Source organism: Pipistrellus kuhlii, unplaced genomic scaffold (genome assembly GCF_014108245.1).
Source record: "Pipistrellus kuhlii isolate mPipKuh1 unplaced genomic scaffold, mPipKuh1.p scaffold_m20_p_18, whole genome shotgun sequence".
Classification (NCBI taxonomy): domain Eukaryota; kingdom Metazoa; phylum Chordata; class Mammalia; order Chiroptera; family Vespertilionidae; genus Pipistrellus; species Pipistrellus kuhlii.
This window is the reverse complement of record NW_023425493.1, coordinates 19,088,313-19,106,762: the sequence shown is the minus strand read 5'-3', so window position 1 is coordinate 19,106,762 and position 18,450 is coordinate 19,088,313. Positions and strand designations below refer to the sequence as shown.

The 18,450-nt window shown below is 52.4% G+C and overlaps 1 protein-coding gene across 1 annotated transcript; it reads right to left on the bottom strand.

Moving 5' to 3' along the window:
- Positions 1–211: 211 nt before the first annotated feature.
- Positions 212–15,521, bottom strand: CLEC20A (C-type lectin domain containing 20A). Its single transcript, XM_045583418.1, has 7 exons — positions 15,482–15,521; positions 12,713–13,078; positions 10,966–11,031; positions 9,607–10,023; positions 3,325–3,444; positions 2,480–2,649; positions 212–338 (listed from the first exon to the last, which is right to left on the bottom strand). Exons 1-7 carry the CDS (start codon positions 15,519–15,521, stop codon positions 258–260), a joined length of 1,260 nt encoding a protein of 419 aa, XP_045439374.1. The 3' UTR covers positions 212–257.
- Positions 15,522–18,450: the final 2,929 nt, after the last annotated feature.

Sequence of the window (18,450 nt, the reverse complement as noted above, 5' to 3'; positions counted from 1 at the left end):
TTTTGTTTTGATTTTGTTGTTGTTGTTGTTGTTTGCTTGTCATTCTCAAAGTTATTGTTCCCACATACCTCCACCTCCCCTTGTTTCATACCAGTTACATTTGACATTTTCTTTCGTGCTGATGGAGGTCTGAGTTAGCCTCTTCACATGTGTGGAGTTATTTTTCATTCTGAACTCCTCGGAATTAAAAAGTGGAAATGTACTCAAAACCCAGAGAAGACTGTGTGAAAAGGAGACTGCAGATCAGTAGACATGAGCTATTTTTTATTTACTTCAAAGCCAACCCATTTCAATCTGAATTGCTCATCACCTAACGTTTGCTTTAAGACTTCATGGATCTGAAACATCAAGAAGAGAAAAATTGTTAATACTGTCTTGTTGTCCCTATCCTAAACTGTCCACCTATGTGCCCTTCCTTTTTCTCAGCCTCTCTCCAGCTGCCTACCTATGTCATTAGCACTATCACCAACATGAAGGCATATAAACCGGTTTGTCAGGCCCATTCCAACACCCCAGCCAACAAAGAAAGTTGGATGGCAAAGGAGGCTAAAACAAATGACTTAATGAGTGTTTCTCAACCGGGACTGTTCATCAGAATTACTGCAGAACTTAAAAAAAAAATAATAAACACAGCAGGGCTGCCTTTGAGTTTCTCCTCTGAACAATTCCATAGACTGTCTCTGAGGACTGGGGCCACGCTTTTCTTTAACTTCCCCAAGGATTCTAACCTCAGCAGGGTTAACACCCACTAGTCCCTATCAAGCTCTGAGGACAGCGTGTGAGTGTCTGTGACAATGTGTCTCTGTCTGTGTCCCTAGAACTGGGATAAGTTGGCTACAGGTGTTTGTCTTCTGTGTGGAATTTTATATGCTGCTAAAACTAATGATATATATTTTAGCTTTCTCACACACACCTTGTCCTTACCAATCTCATCCTTTAAATTTGCGAGACAGACACTCTCTCCATCAATATGGAATAGATACATTCCAAAAGGTGGCCAGAAGATGGAATTCTCCATTTGGACCCCAATCTTCCTATTATTGGATTTAATTTAAGACAGAAGGTAGATTGCTTCTAGTTTGGTCGCCCTACCCTCAAACCCCCTCCTCCCCCCCACCCCAAAAAAAAAATCCTTGACATTTATAGAGCTGATATTCAATACTGCAGTCTTAAGTTACTTGGACTTTTACTAAAAAAAAAAAAAAATTTTTTTTTTTTTTAGTAAAAGTCCAAGTAACTTCAGATGCTGACATTGCATCTTTTGTACCTGTTCTTTCTTCAATAGCAAAATGCACTAAAAGCTCCCCAGTCCCCCTCCCCGTTCTCTGTGCACGCGTGCGCACATCCACACGCCAAAATTCTTTCTGGAAACCTGAGTTTGTGAGATTTTAGAATAAATTGCCTAGGTGTTCTTTCTTTGGCCTATGAGTAAATTGCAATAATCTACAAGATACATGCCAGTCTGTAAAGTTATGGTTTGGGCTGAGTGACCCATAATGAGCTCTCTGGCTCTGACATTATATGACTATCTGATATAACTGAAATATGTGCCCTTAGGCCAAATTCAAAATCAGCTTGAGGCTTTTGTCACAATATTTAGGAATGATTCTTCCTCTTGACAATCTGCCACCTCTCACATACTAGTCCTTTAAAAGAAGGGGGAAAACTCCTGGAAGAAATGTATATTTAGAACAATAATAATACCTAAAGTTAATTTTTATTGAGGACTTACTATATGCCAATTTGCTAAGCACTTGGAATATTTCATTTAATCTAATACCAACCATATGAGTTAGGTACTGTTGTTCCTAACTTATGAGAAAACTAAGACTCAGAAAAATTATGTTACTAGCCTAAGGTCACCACAATTAAGTAGAAAGCCAAGACCCAAATCAGGTCCTTCTGACTATGCTGCCTTAATTTGTGTGTGTGTGTGTGTGTGTGTGTGTGTGTGTGTGTGTGTGTGTGTGAATCCTCATCCAAGAATTTTTAAGAGAATATAAAAGAGAGGGAGAGACAGAAACATTGATGTGACAAAGACACATACATTGGTTGCCTCTGCACACACCCCAACCTGGCCTGGGATCAAGCCAGCAACCGAGGTATGTGCCCTTGACTGGAATTCAACTGGGGACCCTTCAGTCCAAAGGCTGACGCTCTATCCACTGAGCCAAACCTTCTAGGGGTTCTCTCGTGCGTTCTCTCTCTCTTTCTCTCCCTCCCTTCCTCCCTACCTCCCTCCCTTACTTCCTCCCTCCCTTCCTCCTTCTTCCTTCCTTCTCCTTCCTTCTTCCTTCCTCCTTTCCATCCTTCCTTCCTTCCTTTCACCTTCCTTCCCTTCTCTTTCTTTCTCTCCTTCCTTTCTTTCCCTCTTTTCATTCTTTTTTTTTCCCCTTTCTTTCCTTTCCCCCTATAATACTGTCTCCCTTCTGATAGTATAAATCATCTGGTCAAAATTAGAAGTGGGCAGAAATCTCACCTCGCTCAAAAATTGGTCTTTCATATCTTCTAAGTCCATTACAGCTGGGATGGTAAAATCTGCTTTCAGGATCCCAAAGAATTGCTCTGAAAAGGAAAGGGCTACCTGGTTCAGGGAGATGATCTTACTGCCATATGAAAACTTCAAGTTCATAGCAGTCAGAGTGCACACTGGACACCACAGGTGGTACATGTGATTTAGGGCTTCAACAAGGGAGAGGAAGGAACCTACTGACCAGGAGAATGCTTGGCCACAATTTAGGACCAACCAACAGTGGCTGAAATAGTCTTATGTCATAGGGTAACACTGGCCCTCCTCACACATCAGGCAGTTATTTTCCATTCTGTATTTCCCACCTCCCTCTTCATAACTCTATGAAATAGATGCCGGAAGTATACACCCCCTCCCTGTGCCCACATTGGTAAAGGCCCACTCTGCCCCAGAAAACTAGGTTCTCTAAGCCTATAAACAAGCTCAGCCTTCAGTCGCAGGCCACTGTAATCATCACGGAACTACCAGCTCATAGTAAGACTACTTTATATTTGTGTAGCACTTTATGGTTTATAAAGTACAGAATTATTTCACTGTGATGTAGGCAGTTTTTAACCCCTCCCCTTTTGCAGGTGAGAAATGAGAGATTGCCCAGTGAGGAAAGGGCTCACTAAGCTTACATAGCCGTCAGGGAGCCAACTAGGATCCTCACCCTTGTTCCTCCTGCTGCCGTTCCGAACCTTCCCACCATCTCATAAGAAGGTCTCAAGAAATCTGTGCCAAGGAGTGGCTGTCCACCTCGAACTGCTTACTTGTTACAAGTGAGGGGGAACGTGGTAACCAGAGGCAGTTACCTGATTCTGGCGCTGGGGTTTTTCCTGGTGACTCCGGGTGGTTAGATCTGCTCACGTGATCGGCCTGCTTGTCAGCAGTTGTACCTCTTACACCAGTGCCACTTTCTTCACTGGGGATAGCTGCAGGAGGGGAAATGAAGGAGTTACCGCACAGGTGGCCAGGACCAAGGCAGTCTGAGGTTGGTGACTGCCCCTGAGCTGGGAGACAGGCCTGGGCCTCACTGCCCATGCACACAGTTGGCGCAGACACGTTCAGGTGGGAAGCTGAGCCCCTCCCTGCCAGTCCTTTTGCCTGCAGGCTGATGTTCCAGCCCTTGAGTTGCTACTCCATCATCTCATCAAGTGTCCCTGGTACAGGAGGTGTGGGGCTTGTGCAATGTTAAGAGATTTCTATTCAGTTGCAAACATCTTCTTTTAGCAGTTCCTACCCAAGAGGCCCCGACCCCTTATGTCTGATAGCCACACTGAGCCCCACCATGGCATCCAGGGATCTCCAACATCTTCATAAAAGTGTGTTATCAAAATGTTCCAGAACCAAGCTCCGCCTTTCTCACAACCTTCTCTGCCCTGCGAGGCTATCCAGCTGCTGAGGCACCAGCCAGGGACCCCAGGTGCCCTCAGCTGCAGCCTTACTCCCTGTCACTTGCTCTCATGTTCAGTCACCAAAGTCCTGTCAGTGCCTTGCTGGTATCTTTTATTTCAAACATGGAAATAACCATATTGTTTTTATGGTATATTACTGTAAAGTACTTAAGCAAAAGTATCCCTCCGATGATCCAGGGACAACCACTATTAACTTGAATTTTTTTTTTATTTGAATGCATAAAAATCTACCTTATTCTCATATATGTATATGATGATTTCTGAGAGGGAAAGAGAGAAACATCAATGATGAGTGAGAATCATTGATTGGTTGCCTCCTGCTTGCCCCCCACTGGGGATCGAACCCGAATCCTGGGCATGTGCCCTTGACTGGAATCAAACCTGGGACCCTTCAATCCACAGGCCAGTGCTCTATCCACTGAGCCAAACCAGCTAGGGCAAGGCTGTGCAGTATTTCATCGAATGTACCCAAACTTATTTCACCAACTTGCTTTCAGTGGACATTAGATTGCCTCCAGTTTTTCAGTGTAATAAACAGTGCTGCAACCAACAACCCCCTGTGTGGAGGATGCATGTACTGGCCTACGTGTACATCTTGTGCTATTATTTCCTTAATAAATGTCCATGGGTAGAATTTCTGCATGGAAGGGTGTGCCCATTTCAAAACTAACACGCATTGCCAGGATGGCAGCACCAGTTTACTTTCCTACCCAATGTCTGAGATGGCTGATTTTCCCATGTTCTCGTCGGCTTTATCACCCTTTAAATCTTTGCCAAACTGGTAAGTAAAAAAATTCACTGGGGAAAAAAAAAAATACAGCTTGCTTTTAATTTGCATTTCTGTGATAAAGCTGAGCATTTTTAAAAGTGTGTTTGTATTCCTATCTCTTCAGTTAACGTCACTTGCATATGATGTAAAATCCATTCCCTCATGTCCCTTCTCATTCTGCTGCTCCAGACCTGCCCTGGGTTCCTTCCACTCCTGGCTGGCCGCCTCCTCAAAGGACATCTTCCTTCCCTGCCCCAAGAATCGCCAGTGTCTTTAATGAAATGTGTAAATCTGTAAAATCCAGAAACACTCACATCTCATCCCCTGAATATCACCACTGTTAACATTTTCATACATTTCCTCCCAATCTGTTGATGTTTCCTTTCAACATTGTGTGACTGTATTGTGTGTATAATGTTGATTCATGCTTTTTTCCTTTAGCATCTTAACACAGTCTTGGCTCACTCTGATGGTCCCACCACCGGCTGCAGGATCAGGTCCTTCAGAGTTTGGCCCCAGTCTACCTCTTCCCACTCACCCCTTGCCACTGCCTTCCCCAAAACGTGACCTCCATTTGGTCACGTCAGACTGCTGGCCATTCCCACACCACACACTTACACGTCTACCTGCCTTTGCCTATGCAAATCCTTCTGCTCTCTGTTGCCTGATGAAATCCCCCATTACCTTTTGTAGTCATAACCCCCTTACCCCTGGGGATATACACTGAGTGGCCAGATTATTACGATCTCTGAAAGCATAATAATCTGGCCACTCAGTGTATATCCCATATAATAAAAAGACTAACTTGCAAATTGTTCCCTCTACCAGGAGTTCAACCAGCAGGCAGGCCGGCCAACTGCCCATGTCCCCTCCCCCTGGTCAGGCTGGCCACCCATGCACAAATTCATGCACTGGGCCTCTAATTAATACACACACACACACACACACACACACACACACACACACGAGTGGCCAGATGATTATGTGTTCAGAGATTTTAATAATCTGGCCACTCAGTGTATATTCCAATTTCCTCCATGGGTGCTTGAAACCATGGATAGTATCAAATCCTATATGTACACTTAACGTGTTTTCCCATACATGCATAACTATGATAAAGTTTAATTTATAAATTAGGCACAGTAAGAGATTAACTTTGTGCTAATCCCTCTTCCCTCCGCCCCCCCCCTCCCTCTTTCAATTGATGGCTACTAATTGTCTGATGGGCAGGTAGCCCATACAGCAGCGATTTTCAACCTTTTTCACCTCGTGGCACAAAAGAAGTGGTTGCTGGATTAAATGATAGACCAATGTGCAAGAAACAGTTTACTAAACAAACTGATTACTAAAATCGCTGCTCTACAGTGTGGGCAGAGAGAGACAGCCCAAGATTTCATCATGCTATTGAGAACAACCATGCACAGTTTAAATCCTAGGAATCGCTCATTTCTGGAATTTTCCATTTACTACATCCTTTCAGACCGTGGTTGACCAGAGGTAACACACTGAGAGTAAAACCCTGGGTAAGAGGGACTACTGTGCCACCTTCCCAGGCGGAGTGGAAGGCACTCCTGCCAGGGCTCTGGTTCACCCCGGAGCGGCGCCCACCAAACTGTCTCTCTCTTCCCCAGTCAGCCAAGCCCTTTCAGAAACAGGAAGAGGCCTGCTGGTCTTGGTATCCACAGTCCACTGCCTGTTCCAAACAGGTACTCCGGAAGTGGTTGCTGGACTAAATCATCCACCAGTGTGCAAAAACAGTGTTCTAGGCCTGGAGAGGAAACGGAGGCACAAAGCAGTCCCTGCCCGTGAGATTCCACAGCCCCGTGCATTCATAATCGTGATCATTCAGAATCAGGTATAATTAATGAGATTAGTACGAGGTAAGGACAGAGGCGGGAGATGAATGAATCACAAATCATTTAACTGAGGTGAAAATGGTAACAACCATTTCTTGAGTATCTGCCAGATGCCGGACACTGAAAGCTACCTCATGGCAATGGCATCATCTCCACCCCCACCCCCCATCCCTTTCCCTCCCCGCTCCTCATTTAAAGATGAGAAAAATGACACTTGCCTAAGGTCTTCTGCATCTAAATAGAATGTTTCTCCCCCAGACCGCCCCCCCCCCCCCAAAAAAAAATTGTTCCCCACGGAGGGTTGGGAGGCTGGCTCGGAGGCATCACCTGCGAGTGGACCTGCATGTGGCCAGGGGCCCGGCCTGTGCCCCAGCCTCAACCCTCCACCTGGGCGTGGGAGCCAGGGCGGGGCTCCCTAAGGGAGGAGCCGGGCGCTGGGGCCGGCGGCTACAGGGTCCCCAGGCCCCACCTCGGAGGGCCGGCGGGCGGCGGGCACGTGGTCCGGCCCTGGCCGCTCCCAGCAGCCCCCGCGCGCGTTGCCCACTCAGGGCGCGGGGTGCACGGTGCGCGGTGCTCCTCCGCCCGGCGCGCTCCCTGAACCCAAGGCCGAGCCGCTGTCTGGGGCCCGGAAAGCTCCTGCAGGCTCAGAACCGCGCGACCCGGAGGCAGGTAAGTGGCTGACACCGAGCGCCGCTATCTGAGGGAAACTGAGGCACCGCAGGGTGAGCAGAGCCAGCCCCTCCCCCGCTGTAGGTCATGGGGTCCAGGGCCTTTCCTTGGGGACACGGGGCCGCAGCCCCTGGGCTCTGAGGAGCCGCGGGAGGCAGGAGCGTCCAGGGGGGCTGTGCCCCGGATGGAGCCGAGGCCCCAGGCGCTGGGAGGGAGCCAGAGTCCGAAGGTGGCCCCGGCCCTGCAGTGGCCCTGCGGTCCCTTGGTGCCGCGCCCTGCGCACCCACTGTGACAGCGAAGCAGGGAGCGCCTCCTGAACCCGCTGGGTGCGGCCTGGGTGGCAGCCCGGTGCCAGTTGAGACCTTAGAGGGAGAGCGGAAGACACTCTTCCCGGCTCCTGGACCAAATCTGACCACAGACGCTGCCCTCGTGCTGTGAGGGCCACAATCTTTAGCTCACAGGGGGGCCCTGCAGGATCTGGGGGTCCCCGCCCAGTACCCCCCAACCCACCTGCAGCTCCTACCTGCAAGCCGCCACCCAGTCTACCTCCACTCCCCTTTGCAGGCTAACTCTCTGCCTTCAAAATCACCTCCTCCTCCTCCTCTTCCTCCTCCTGGAAACCCCCAGGAGCTGGGCCCGGCCCCTTTCATGTCCCCATCGTGCCTGTGACTACACAGTCTCCGCCGCCTTTCGCAGGGTGCTCCCAGCAGACCTGCCTTTTGTCTGTGTCCCCAGAATGAATGAAGCTCTGGGAGCACACCCCCTGCTTTTCTCTGTACCCTCCAAAAGGATAGTGTTATTTTTGTCTGAAGTGGGAATCTGGAAAGAAGCCAGCGGAACTGGGAACATGCCCTCCTCGGTTATCCTAGTTGGCTTCGAAAGGCTTGGGAAGCAGCACCAGGTAATAGTTCTGGAGATGCTTCAGGAATTTAAAAACGCTAAAGGAACACTGTCACTGTCATTCCCAGCCTTGCCCCCACAGCTCCCCTCTCATCCCCTCCCCTCTCAGAACTAGAAGGGATTCCACAGGCCCCTCTCTTGTGCGTCTCTCTCGGGATATCCAGCCTCAAAGGCCTCTGGTGATTTTTCCGCTCAGCGTCTCAGGCCCTGGCCGCCTCCCCTGAGAGACTGCACAGCCTCTCTCGGCTTCCTGGCCCTGGAACCGCAAGTGCAGTGGCCCCGTTCAAGGAGGGGGGGTTGATGGTGACCGAGGCCGCCTGCTCCCGACCCCAGCTCACCGGCCGGGTGCTGACAGGGAAATTCCTCTCCGTGTGCATCGTGGCCCTTGGCTGCCATCCAGTCGGCCCTCCTCTTTTCTGGCCTCTCCCAGGCCCTCTGGGAGAACCCACGGGGCCCATCCTATGCTGCTGCTTTCGGGCCGCCCTCTCCACCTCCAGACCCTGGAGACCCCAGGATCCAGCCAAGAATTAGGCCACATACCCCACCCGTACAGAGCAGAAAACAGGGGCGTACCTGGTCTGGGCGCCTTCCCCTCAGTCACTTCCGAGGAGGGAGCGGGGATAAGCTGGGGGAGTGCTGCCCACTGCCGGTGTCCAACAGAGGGGTCTGCAAGGAAAGGCTGGGGGTGAGCGTGAGGGGATCCCCGCTCCCAGGTCTGTCACAGGCCAGACTCGGGAGGACGCACGTATTGTACACCTCGAGCCCACCACACAACAGCTCCGCAAGGCCTCCCTTCTGATCTTACACAATAAAGAGTTTCTTTGGGGCTGATAAAAAAAAATAAAAAAAAAGTCCTAAATTTAAGTAGTGCTGATTGGACAATCCCATGAATGCACTAAAACCCATGGAATCAGATGCTTCAAAAGAGTGAATTTTATCACCATAAAGCCATTTCAAAAAAAAAAAAAAAAAAAAAAAGAAGGAAGGAGATACTAAGAGGAAGCCTGCTGCTGAGGAGGCAAACTATGCGCAAGATCCAAACAGCCAGGGTGGCCTGGCGCTCGGCATTCATAGTGACAATAGCAGTGACAGTTGCTGAAATCTACGGGGGTGCTTCCTTCTCTGCCAGGGGCTCTCCGAGGTCCTTTACATGCATCCTTATTCAGCCCTCAGAGCCATCCTGTAAAGCGGGTCATCATCGGGTCATTGGTACCATTTTGTTAAATATATTTTTCCTGAAGAGAAGGAGACTCATTTCTAGCAAGTGATAAAATGTGATTCCAAAGGCCCCGCCTTCAACCACTTCACTGCCCAATAACCAATTCCTGTTGCTAACTGCGAATGTCCTGAGGCTGGATGGGGCCTGGTCCATTCTTTAAAAGCGCTCCCAGAGTTAAGATGAGCTTTGCTCCAAAACTCAGTTACCTTCCCGACCAGAAGTGCTTCCTTAGATCTACCTTCAATGTCTCCTGCTGCCAAGCAAACCCATCTCCCACCCCATGCGGACCGAGGGCCGGAGAGAGGACTGCCACGCACCATAGAAGCAGATGAAGGGTTGCAGAAGAGCGCAGACCACCGAATAAACTCTGGGGATGTAGCGTACGTAGGTGCGGAGCCCCGCACACAGCCCTGTCCCAAACTTGGGCACCTGCAGCCAGGTGGGGATGCTGGCACCCATGTCGCTGGACCAGCTTAGAGACCCAGAAGCCGCGTTGAAGTAGAGGCCAATCCAGGCCTCCGTCTCACTGGTGATGGACTTCAGGGCTTCCATGTCTGCCTCGTCAGTCACCATCTGCAGGTCGGCCAGGTCTGTGTGGTGGGTACGGCAGTACAGCAGGGCTGACTGCCATGTCATTCCTTGGTTAAATCGTTTGAAGGTCCGTCTGCCAATCTGGACCACCTCTGGAGGAAAAGAACAGAGAGACCGAAAACACCTGTGATTCTAAGCAAGGGAAGTTTGGAAAGGGCTCCAGACTCTGTAAGGAGACCTGAGAAAGGAACCGCCTCTGTTTGCGGAATTGGGAGTCACATCCTCAGATTCAAATGGGGCCCCCCTAACTCTGACACACACACACCTGTTCTCCGAAGCCCATCAAGATTTGCCTGGCATTTCCCTCACTTCCCCTGTCTGCAATGAGTTCTAAAGCACACAGTACTCACACAGGTGGATACATCCTCTTTTAAAATCCTCACTGTAACCCTGAGAAGTAGGTGTTACTAACTCCATTTTATAGAGGAAGAGGCTTAGGGAGATGATGACCTGCCCAAATTCATGCCCTGTTGCCTGGCAAGACAAAGGGCACACGCAGGCGTGGCCACCTTGGAAAACTCATTTTCACACCACAACTCCATATTCCTCCTCCATAACAGGCAGAAGACCAACTCCACGAGGCAGGTTGATTGAGGAGTGTACTGGTATTGCCTTTGTCACAGAGCCTCTCTACACCAGGCATGAAGGGGGAACGTTTTTTTTTTTTTTTTTAATACCAGGACAGCGATATCCAGAGGGAAATCCCCCTCCCCCCCCCACAAGAGGTGCTAGGCCTGGGCTGTGAGGAGGTGCCTCTGCCCCCCACTCCCACGCCATGGAGGTGGAGGCATCTAAAGAGCTTGGGCTCTGCCGCTGTTCGCCGTTCGGGTGGGGCCCTTGACCAAGTCACCTCCCCCACTGGATCCATTTAGTAACAAAGGCACTGACTCTCTCCGGGGGTGTCAGCCCAGGCTGCACCTCAGTCTTCAGATGCCCCCACCTCCTTGGCAGCAAAGCCAGGGTGAAGGGGTGGGGGGACCCAGGCGTGGTTTCAGTGGATACATCAAGCAGAAGGCAGGCTCCTGGGTCTGCACCTGGCTGTGGCGTGGTGGTCAGGCTGAGAACGGGCTCCTCGAGGTTGTAGCGTGTCTCCAGAGGATCTGGAAAACAGAAACAGACCTCGCGTTACGGGGCAGGCGTGGGCTGCCGGGATCCTCTGCAGGCACCAGGACCTGCCACGCTGAACTTGGGAGAACAAGTTAGACAGGCTCCTTTGTTCCTGTTGACATTCATTCTATATAAATACCTATTGAGCTGCTGTGTGGCACATGGTATTCTAGGCCCTAGCAATAGAGCAGAAATAAGATAGGCAGGATCTTCGCTCTCAAAGAGAATTGGAGAAGGAACCCGCCTTGGGGCAAAGGCCAGGTCCTCAGGTGGGAAGGGGCCACGTGGGTTTGAGGAGCAGAAAGCAGCCAGTGTTGCCGAAACCGGTTTGGCTCAGTGGGTAGAGCGTCGGCCTGCGGACTGAAGGGTCCCAGGTTCGATTCCGGTCAAGGGCATGTACCTTGGTTGCAGCGCATCCCCGGTGGGGGGTGTGCAAGAGGCAGCTAGTCGATGTTTCTATCTCATCGATGTTTCTAACTCTCTATCCTTCTCTGTAAAAAAATCAATAAAATATATTTAAAAAAAAAAGAAGAAGAAGAAGAAGAAGAAAAAAAGAAAAGAAAAAGAAAGCAGCCAGTGAGCCAGTGTAGTCAGGGAGAGAAATAGGACATGAGGCCAAAGGGGTCCAGCACATCAGGTGGCTACCAAGGGGTGTGATTCTAAGTACTGAGGGGTCTAGTGAATGTGTATAAGCAAAATGTCTGATCTACATGTTTTAGAGTTCATTATACAGGGAGCCCTCTGCAGGTGGGGCAGGCCCCAGGAGGAGGGGTGTGCTAGTGGGTGGGCCCGCAGGGAGAGGAGAAGAGGGTGGAGTCAGGACACCAGACTTAGTAGTAGAAAGCGCCTCATACACACTTCCTTGGTGGGGCTCCCATCCCACTGCATCCGGAATTCTAGGTCACACCTGGGCCACTGTGGGCTACATTTCAAGGCTCTCTGACAGACATGGTGGAGAAGGGGGGACTCAGCAGCTCGGTCCTCTGTGCCCCTATTTGAGGGGTTGGGGCGGTACTGAGTTGGGCAGGCCGTGACTGACTGAGAGAAAAGCAGAAACTGGCTCTCTGGTCTCTAACCATCCCCAAGTGACCTCAGACCAAGGTCAGTGGAGTGGGCAGAGGGGCCAGCCCAGGGCAAGGATGGCCAGCACCATGTGCATTTAGTACTGACAGGGACTTCCTGCAGAGACGCCCCAAGGAGCTGGCCACACCCACCCATTTCCCAGAAGCAGGAAGCCACCGTGAGAGCAGCTGGTCTACACACCTTCCCCCCCCCCCCCCCCCCCCCCCCCCCCGAGACAGAACCAGCCTGTGCTTTAAGAAAAGATGAGAGACTGGATTCTGCTAGTTTCTGCCCAGAGGCAAATGAACCCCCAACCTGCCTGCCTTCTTCCTCTCTTCCTTTTTTCTCTTCTCCTAAACCTTTAATTGGCAGGAGGAGGGGACAAAGTGGGACGTTCCAGATTTTAGTTTTTCTCTACCCTGACTTATACCCCATTTCGCTGGCGGACTCTAGGAACTGAGGGGCGGAAGAGAGAAATTGAGGCTGAGGAATGCAGCCAGCAGGGCCAAGGTAATCGTTAGTTGGGAAGACCTGAGCGCTCTCGCTTTCATTTGCTCGTGAGAAGCGGCCCCTGGGAGGACGGCGGTGTCCGGACTGCGGCTGTGAACCCACCGTGGTAGCAGACGAAGGGCATCTGATGGGCGCACGAGGCGGCTCCCAGGTTGGGGATAATGTATGCGGAGAACAGCGTGGCACAGATGCCCTCCTTGAAGACGGGCAGCGAGCTCCATATCGGAGTGGTGAAGGTGGAACCGCTGGACCAGCTCAGGCCGCCGATGCGCGCGTTGTAGAAGAGGCCGATCCACGCCTGAGAGCCGCTGGTGAGGGAGAAGAGGCTCATCATGCTGCTCATGCTGTTCATGCTCTGCAGGTCGGCCAGGTCCGTGTAGTGCCCCCGGCAGTACCGCAGGGCGTCCATCCAGCTCAGCTTCTCCTCCACCCTCGTGAAGGTCTTGCCATTGCTCACCAGCTCCTGGGCTGGGGCAGGAGAGGCTGTCACCGTGTGGCCATCTCCACTCCCTCCCCCTCCCTGCCCTTTCCCCTTTCCCTCCCCCCTCTACCCCCCCTGCTAGTTCTCAAAGCCAGCCTCTTCTCTTCTGCTCTGTCCCTTGCCACTGACCCTCCCATGGCCCATAGCTCTGCTCTCTGGTCCCCGGAAGAACTGGTCCCTCAATCCCCTCATCTTCCCCCTTCCCTTTGCCCAGCTAATGACTCAACCCTGTGCCCCATTCTGAGTGGGTGCCCTGCCTGTGTGCTGCGGGGCACCTTGTCAGTGCTTACCAATAGTCCATAGTGTTTACCGAGCACTCATGATTTCCAGCAACCCCCCAGGGCAGGTGTCACCGTGCCTATTTGACCTCTGAGGACACCAAGTCCAGAGAGTTGAGTGACTTGGCCACCCACCCAGCGGGAAGGGGTAGAGCCAGGACCCAAGGGCCGTGGGTGGGGTTCCCAGGTCCAGGCCCTGAGTCATCCCATGTGCCGCCCTGGCATAGGCGTCAGGGGCTCGGAATAGGGGCTGCGCATAGAACCACCTGGGGAGCCTTTCAAATACACTAACGCTCAGGCCCGCCCTACGGCAAGGGTTGGAATGTGCTGGGACCAGCATCAGGATATTTTAAAGCCCCCGGGGAAAGGACCTTCTTGCTTGTCTGTCTCCTCCACCGGGTTCAGGCACCTTGGGAGCAGTGAACAAGCCATATTCGTCATTCTCTCAGCAGCCAGCACATCAGAACGGCTCCATGTGTTGAATGAATGAACAGAAGAACTAAGGAGCAAATTACACTTCTCCCGGGAACCAGCCTCAAGACCTCGGTGCTCGCTTCCTTGCTTCCTGACTCCATACCCTTGCTAGGGTCCCAGCTCCTCTGCCCAGGTCCCGCGGTGCAGAGGGGTCAAGAGGAAGGAAGAGGCTGGGGCCAGGATCTTGGGGGCCCTAGGCCTTAAGGAACCAGCCTCAAGCCAGATGCCGTAGGAGAGGAAGCTGAGACAGAAGAACTTGCCCGGTGTGGGGGGCACGGGGAAAAGACCAGGAAGGCACTTGCCAAAAGGAATAAAGCTGCTTACACCCACCAGAGTTCCAGATGCCACCTGTCGCTGGGAAGAATTGGAGAAGCACTGCATCAGAGGAAAGAAAAGTTATTTTTCTCATATGATATGTGAGTCACTTGGACACTTTTTTTTTTTTTTTGGTTAATCCTCACCAGAGGATATTTTTCCCATTGATTTTTATTTTTTTAGAGTGGATGGAGAAATCAGGGGGAGGGGGAGAGAAGGGGTGGGTGGAGAGAGAAACATCGATGTGAGAGACACACTGATTGGTTGCTTCCCACAGGTGCCGGGGATAGAATCAGCAACCCAGATACGTTCCCTTTACCAGAAATTGAACCATGACCCTTTGGGCTGACACTCTAACCACTGAGCACACCAGCCAGGGACACTTTGCCATGTTTTATCCTGATATGTTCAATTTTTTTTTTTTCAAATCACTGCCTGTGGCCCGCCAGATTGATTTTAGGCTCTAATGAAAAACCCTGCTTCCCCTCTGATCTCCTGGCTTCATGCAGTGTCCTGGGGCCTCCCAGGTTCTGCCCTCCACCATGAACTCGTGCATGTGTCCATCCGGCTGTCATTCTGTCCACACACACATAGACTCACCTTCCGTCTGCTCCGTCCTGGTGCCCCCCAGCTCATTAAGTGGCTCCCTCTCTCCCTCCAGTGTCTCCAGCCCCAGCCCAGGAGTCACGGCTGGCCCCTCTCTTTCTCATTCCTGGCATCCAGACTCACAGCAAATCACGTCAGCTCTACCCACAGTGTATCTTGAACCTTCATGAACGTTCCATTTCTTTCCATGCCCACTGCCACCCTGGCCCAGGTCACTGGGACTCACAGCACTGGCCCCAGGGGGTCTCTCTGCTGCCCTCGTGGACGGAAGGACGCTTCTAAGATATTCCTTCTTGTCACCCTGACTGTTTCCTTAACCGCACTTGTCCCATTCTGCAACCATTTTATTTACTGTCTTCTTGCCGAATGTCCTTAACCCCCGCTAGACCCTGAGCTCTGGGAAGCCACGCACCTGCGAGGCACTTCATTACTACCTGTTGGTTAGATGCCTCCGTGGGGACATGAGTGAGTGGGATGAGATGAAGCACAGCAGACGCTGGGTTCTGGCCCCTGGGCCTCAGAAGGGGAGGGACAGGGCGAGAGGAGCCAGCCAGGGGCAGGGGGAGAGGAGGCAGCCAGCGGGAGAGGGGGCTGAGACCTCTGTCGCCAGGCCTGGACTGACAGTTGAAAAACATTGTTTTCCACTTTGTTTCCCCTTCTGCCTCAAACCCATGCAGGGAGCCCAGTGCGGGGAAGAGGGGTACCCGGGGTCCTCACCTGCTGCGCAGAGCAGGCTCCGCAGCCCCAGGCCCTGCATGGCTGCAGCACAAGGCAGGCCCCTCGCCTCCGGCAGCAACTGCACCTGAGCCTCTGGTCCCTTCTTCCTTGCTCTCCACTCGCCTTCTTCCTACCCAAACTGCAGATTTTACTAAACAAATGCTTATTCGGTGCCTGCTGCCTGTCAGCCGTTGTGTGAGGTGCTGGGTGCAGCTGGAAGAAAGCGGAGATGTGTGTCCTCCTGCCGGGGGCAGGGGTGGCAACAGGGGTCAGGAAGCTGATGAGAGATGATGAGGGGAGCCCGGCTCTGGGGCTGGCTGCTGAGGCGGCAGGAGTGGGCGGCAGAGGGCGGCCAGGTTAGGCCCAGGCTTCCTCAGGGCCAGAGGGCCAGGAGTGGAAGGAGAGAAAGGACCGTTGAGGCGGGAGAAGGAATGGGCATGTGTGGGCCAGGCTTTGCTGGACTCTCCTCCCTCACAGCAGCCACACCAGCCACCAGGGGGGGCCGGGACCCCCACGTCCCAGGAGAGAAAGTTGTGGCTCAGAGAAGTGAAGTAACTTGCTCAGGGCATAGTGGGAACAGCAGGGCAGCCATACAAACTCGGTCACTGGCAAGTGTAAGGTGGGGAGGCAGTGGGTCCCACAAGTCCTCCCTCAGTGAGATCCGAGGCCTGCCCAGGGCCAGGCTCGGCTCCCTGATTAAGCACAGACCAGCGACCAAGGCATTTCTCTGGGGAAGCAAGAACAGCTCAGACTCTCTCTTTCCTTCTCCCTCCCTCCCAGCATCCTGTTTATGTCCAGCTTCTCTCTGTTCCCCGAAGGGCTGAGCTTTTGGAAACCACAGCCTGGAAGTCTCTTTTTTTCTGCTCTCCACCCTTCCCGGAGGGAAGAGCAAACAGCCCCTCTAAAGAGGCAGAGGCAGGAGCTGATAATGCTGCCGTGTTCTCTTGTGCAGCCATGGCCTCAGATGGCTCGGTCCCAGGGACACAACCCCGTCTGCCTCGGCCTCTGAGGTCACTCCCTGGGGATAGGAGGGGAGCTGCCATCCTGGCCTGGAAAACACCCCTCCCCCAGGACCCCCTTCTCACGATTTAAGGGCCCCACTGGGCACCCTGGGGTTGAAATCAGTTCTCTTTTCTCCGGAGAGACTGAGCTCCCTGAGAACAGAGACTGCACCTGACCACCCATAACAAGGGCAGCAGGCCTCTCGGTAAGGCTCTGTGTTATGGTTTGTATTAGGAAGACTTGCTATTATTATTCTCTTTGGATTCCCCCTCCTACCTAGGACCCTGTCTGGCACCCAGCGCTCTTGAATGCAGGGCATGGGAGGGGGCTGGTGATGAGGGAGGAGGACAGCCCTGCTCCTCAGGGCCCCAGTTTCACTGGTGGTGTGTCAGGAAAGCCAGGCAGATGAGGGGGGAGGGAGAAGGAAAGCCAGGCAGGGGGAGGGGGGAGGGAGAAGGCAAGAGTGGGCTCACTTAGTGACCCAGGAACAAACACAAGGTTTGCATGAGCTGCAGGAAACAAAGGGGTTCATGGGAACTCTGTAGCATCTCCACCCTCCTCTCCTGAATCCCCCACCCCCACCCCCCACACACACACACGCTCACAGGACATCCTTAGGTAAAGGTTTACAGTGTTCACTATCCCACGGTCTATATAGACCTTTTTTCCTGGACCCATCAGATCCCCAAAGTGGAAGCTGCACCTCCCACACTTGCTTTTTTACATCAGACAGGTGTTCTGCAAAGTGGCGGCTGCCGCCCGTCGGAGGTCTTCGTCAGAGATGTGCACTGTGGCCACAGCCAAGCAAAGGCCAGCGGGCAGTAGACCTGAGTGTACCGAATAAATGAGTGGGCCGTGTCCTGTTGTTGACCCTATGCCTGTGGACGTGACCTGTTGGAGCCAGTTGTGCCCCATGGGGCCATTTCTGCCTGAGGGAAGGTTCTGTGCAGCAGCCGGTCTAACTCCCTGCACAGCTGGGGAAGCAGGGGGCTCCCAGCCAGTGGGCCTGTGCTCCCCGAGGTGCTATTTGAGGCCTCTCTTCAGGACTGCCCAGTAGAGGGTTGGGGGTTGGGGGCGGGGGGTTGCAGAAGCGACGGGGTTCCTCCGTCTGCATTGTGCATGAGGTCTCCTGTGAACTTACCTTTGTTAACCCGTTTCATAAATGTCAATGGGAAATGCTGACATGGGACATGGGCTGCCGCGACTGGGACAGTCCATGCCTCTAGGGGGCAGGTTAAGCGTGCTGGCTGCATAGCCAGGCTGCCTGGGTTCACAGCTCCCCCATCAGGCTCTCTGACTTCAGAAAAATGCCAGTTCTGAGTTAAACAGTTTATTCATCTGTAAAATAGGGATAATGATAGTGCCTACCTCTTAGTGTGGTTGTGTGGATTAAATAAACACATTCAAAATGCTTGGTTGAGACATTGTTTTATTACAGTGATTTCCCCCTATTTCTGGAGGTGAACCCCTGACCTTGTTCAAACCTGCAGGCAAGACTGGCAGGGTCTCCAGGTGATCACTGAGCCTGAGAATCCGGGTCCACCGGCCCCTCTCCCTTCTCCTGGGTGACGTAGTCCCTCCTTGGCGATGGGACAGCCCAATGTCTGTATGCCTGAACCATCCCACTCTGCCTGAAGGAAAGTCGCTGCGATGCCCCTGCTGACTTGCACAACTGCCTGGTATCTGCAGACAAGCCGTGGGAGGCAGCAGACTGGGGAGGCTGGGGGGGAGGGGAGGGCTTGAACTGGGATTCACTCTCCTGAGAGCAAGTCTGAGAACGAGCCCAGAGCGGGGTCCAGACGGAGGATAGATGTGGAGGTCAAGGGTTGCTCCAGGGAATCTGGAAAAGGGGGTATTTCCTCCTGGAAGGATGGATCCGGAGGTCTGGGAAAACAGGCATCCCTTGCTATGCTTTCTTGTGATTCACAAATGTTGGGCTTTTTCTAGTCTGAAGGCAAAACCTTCCC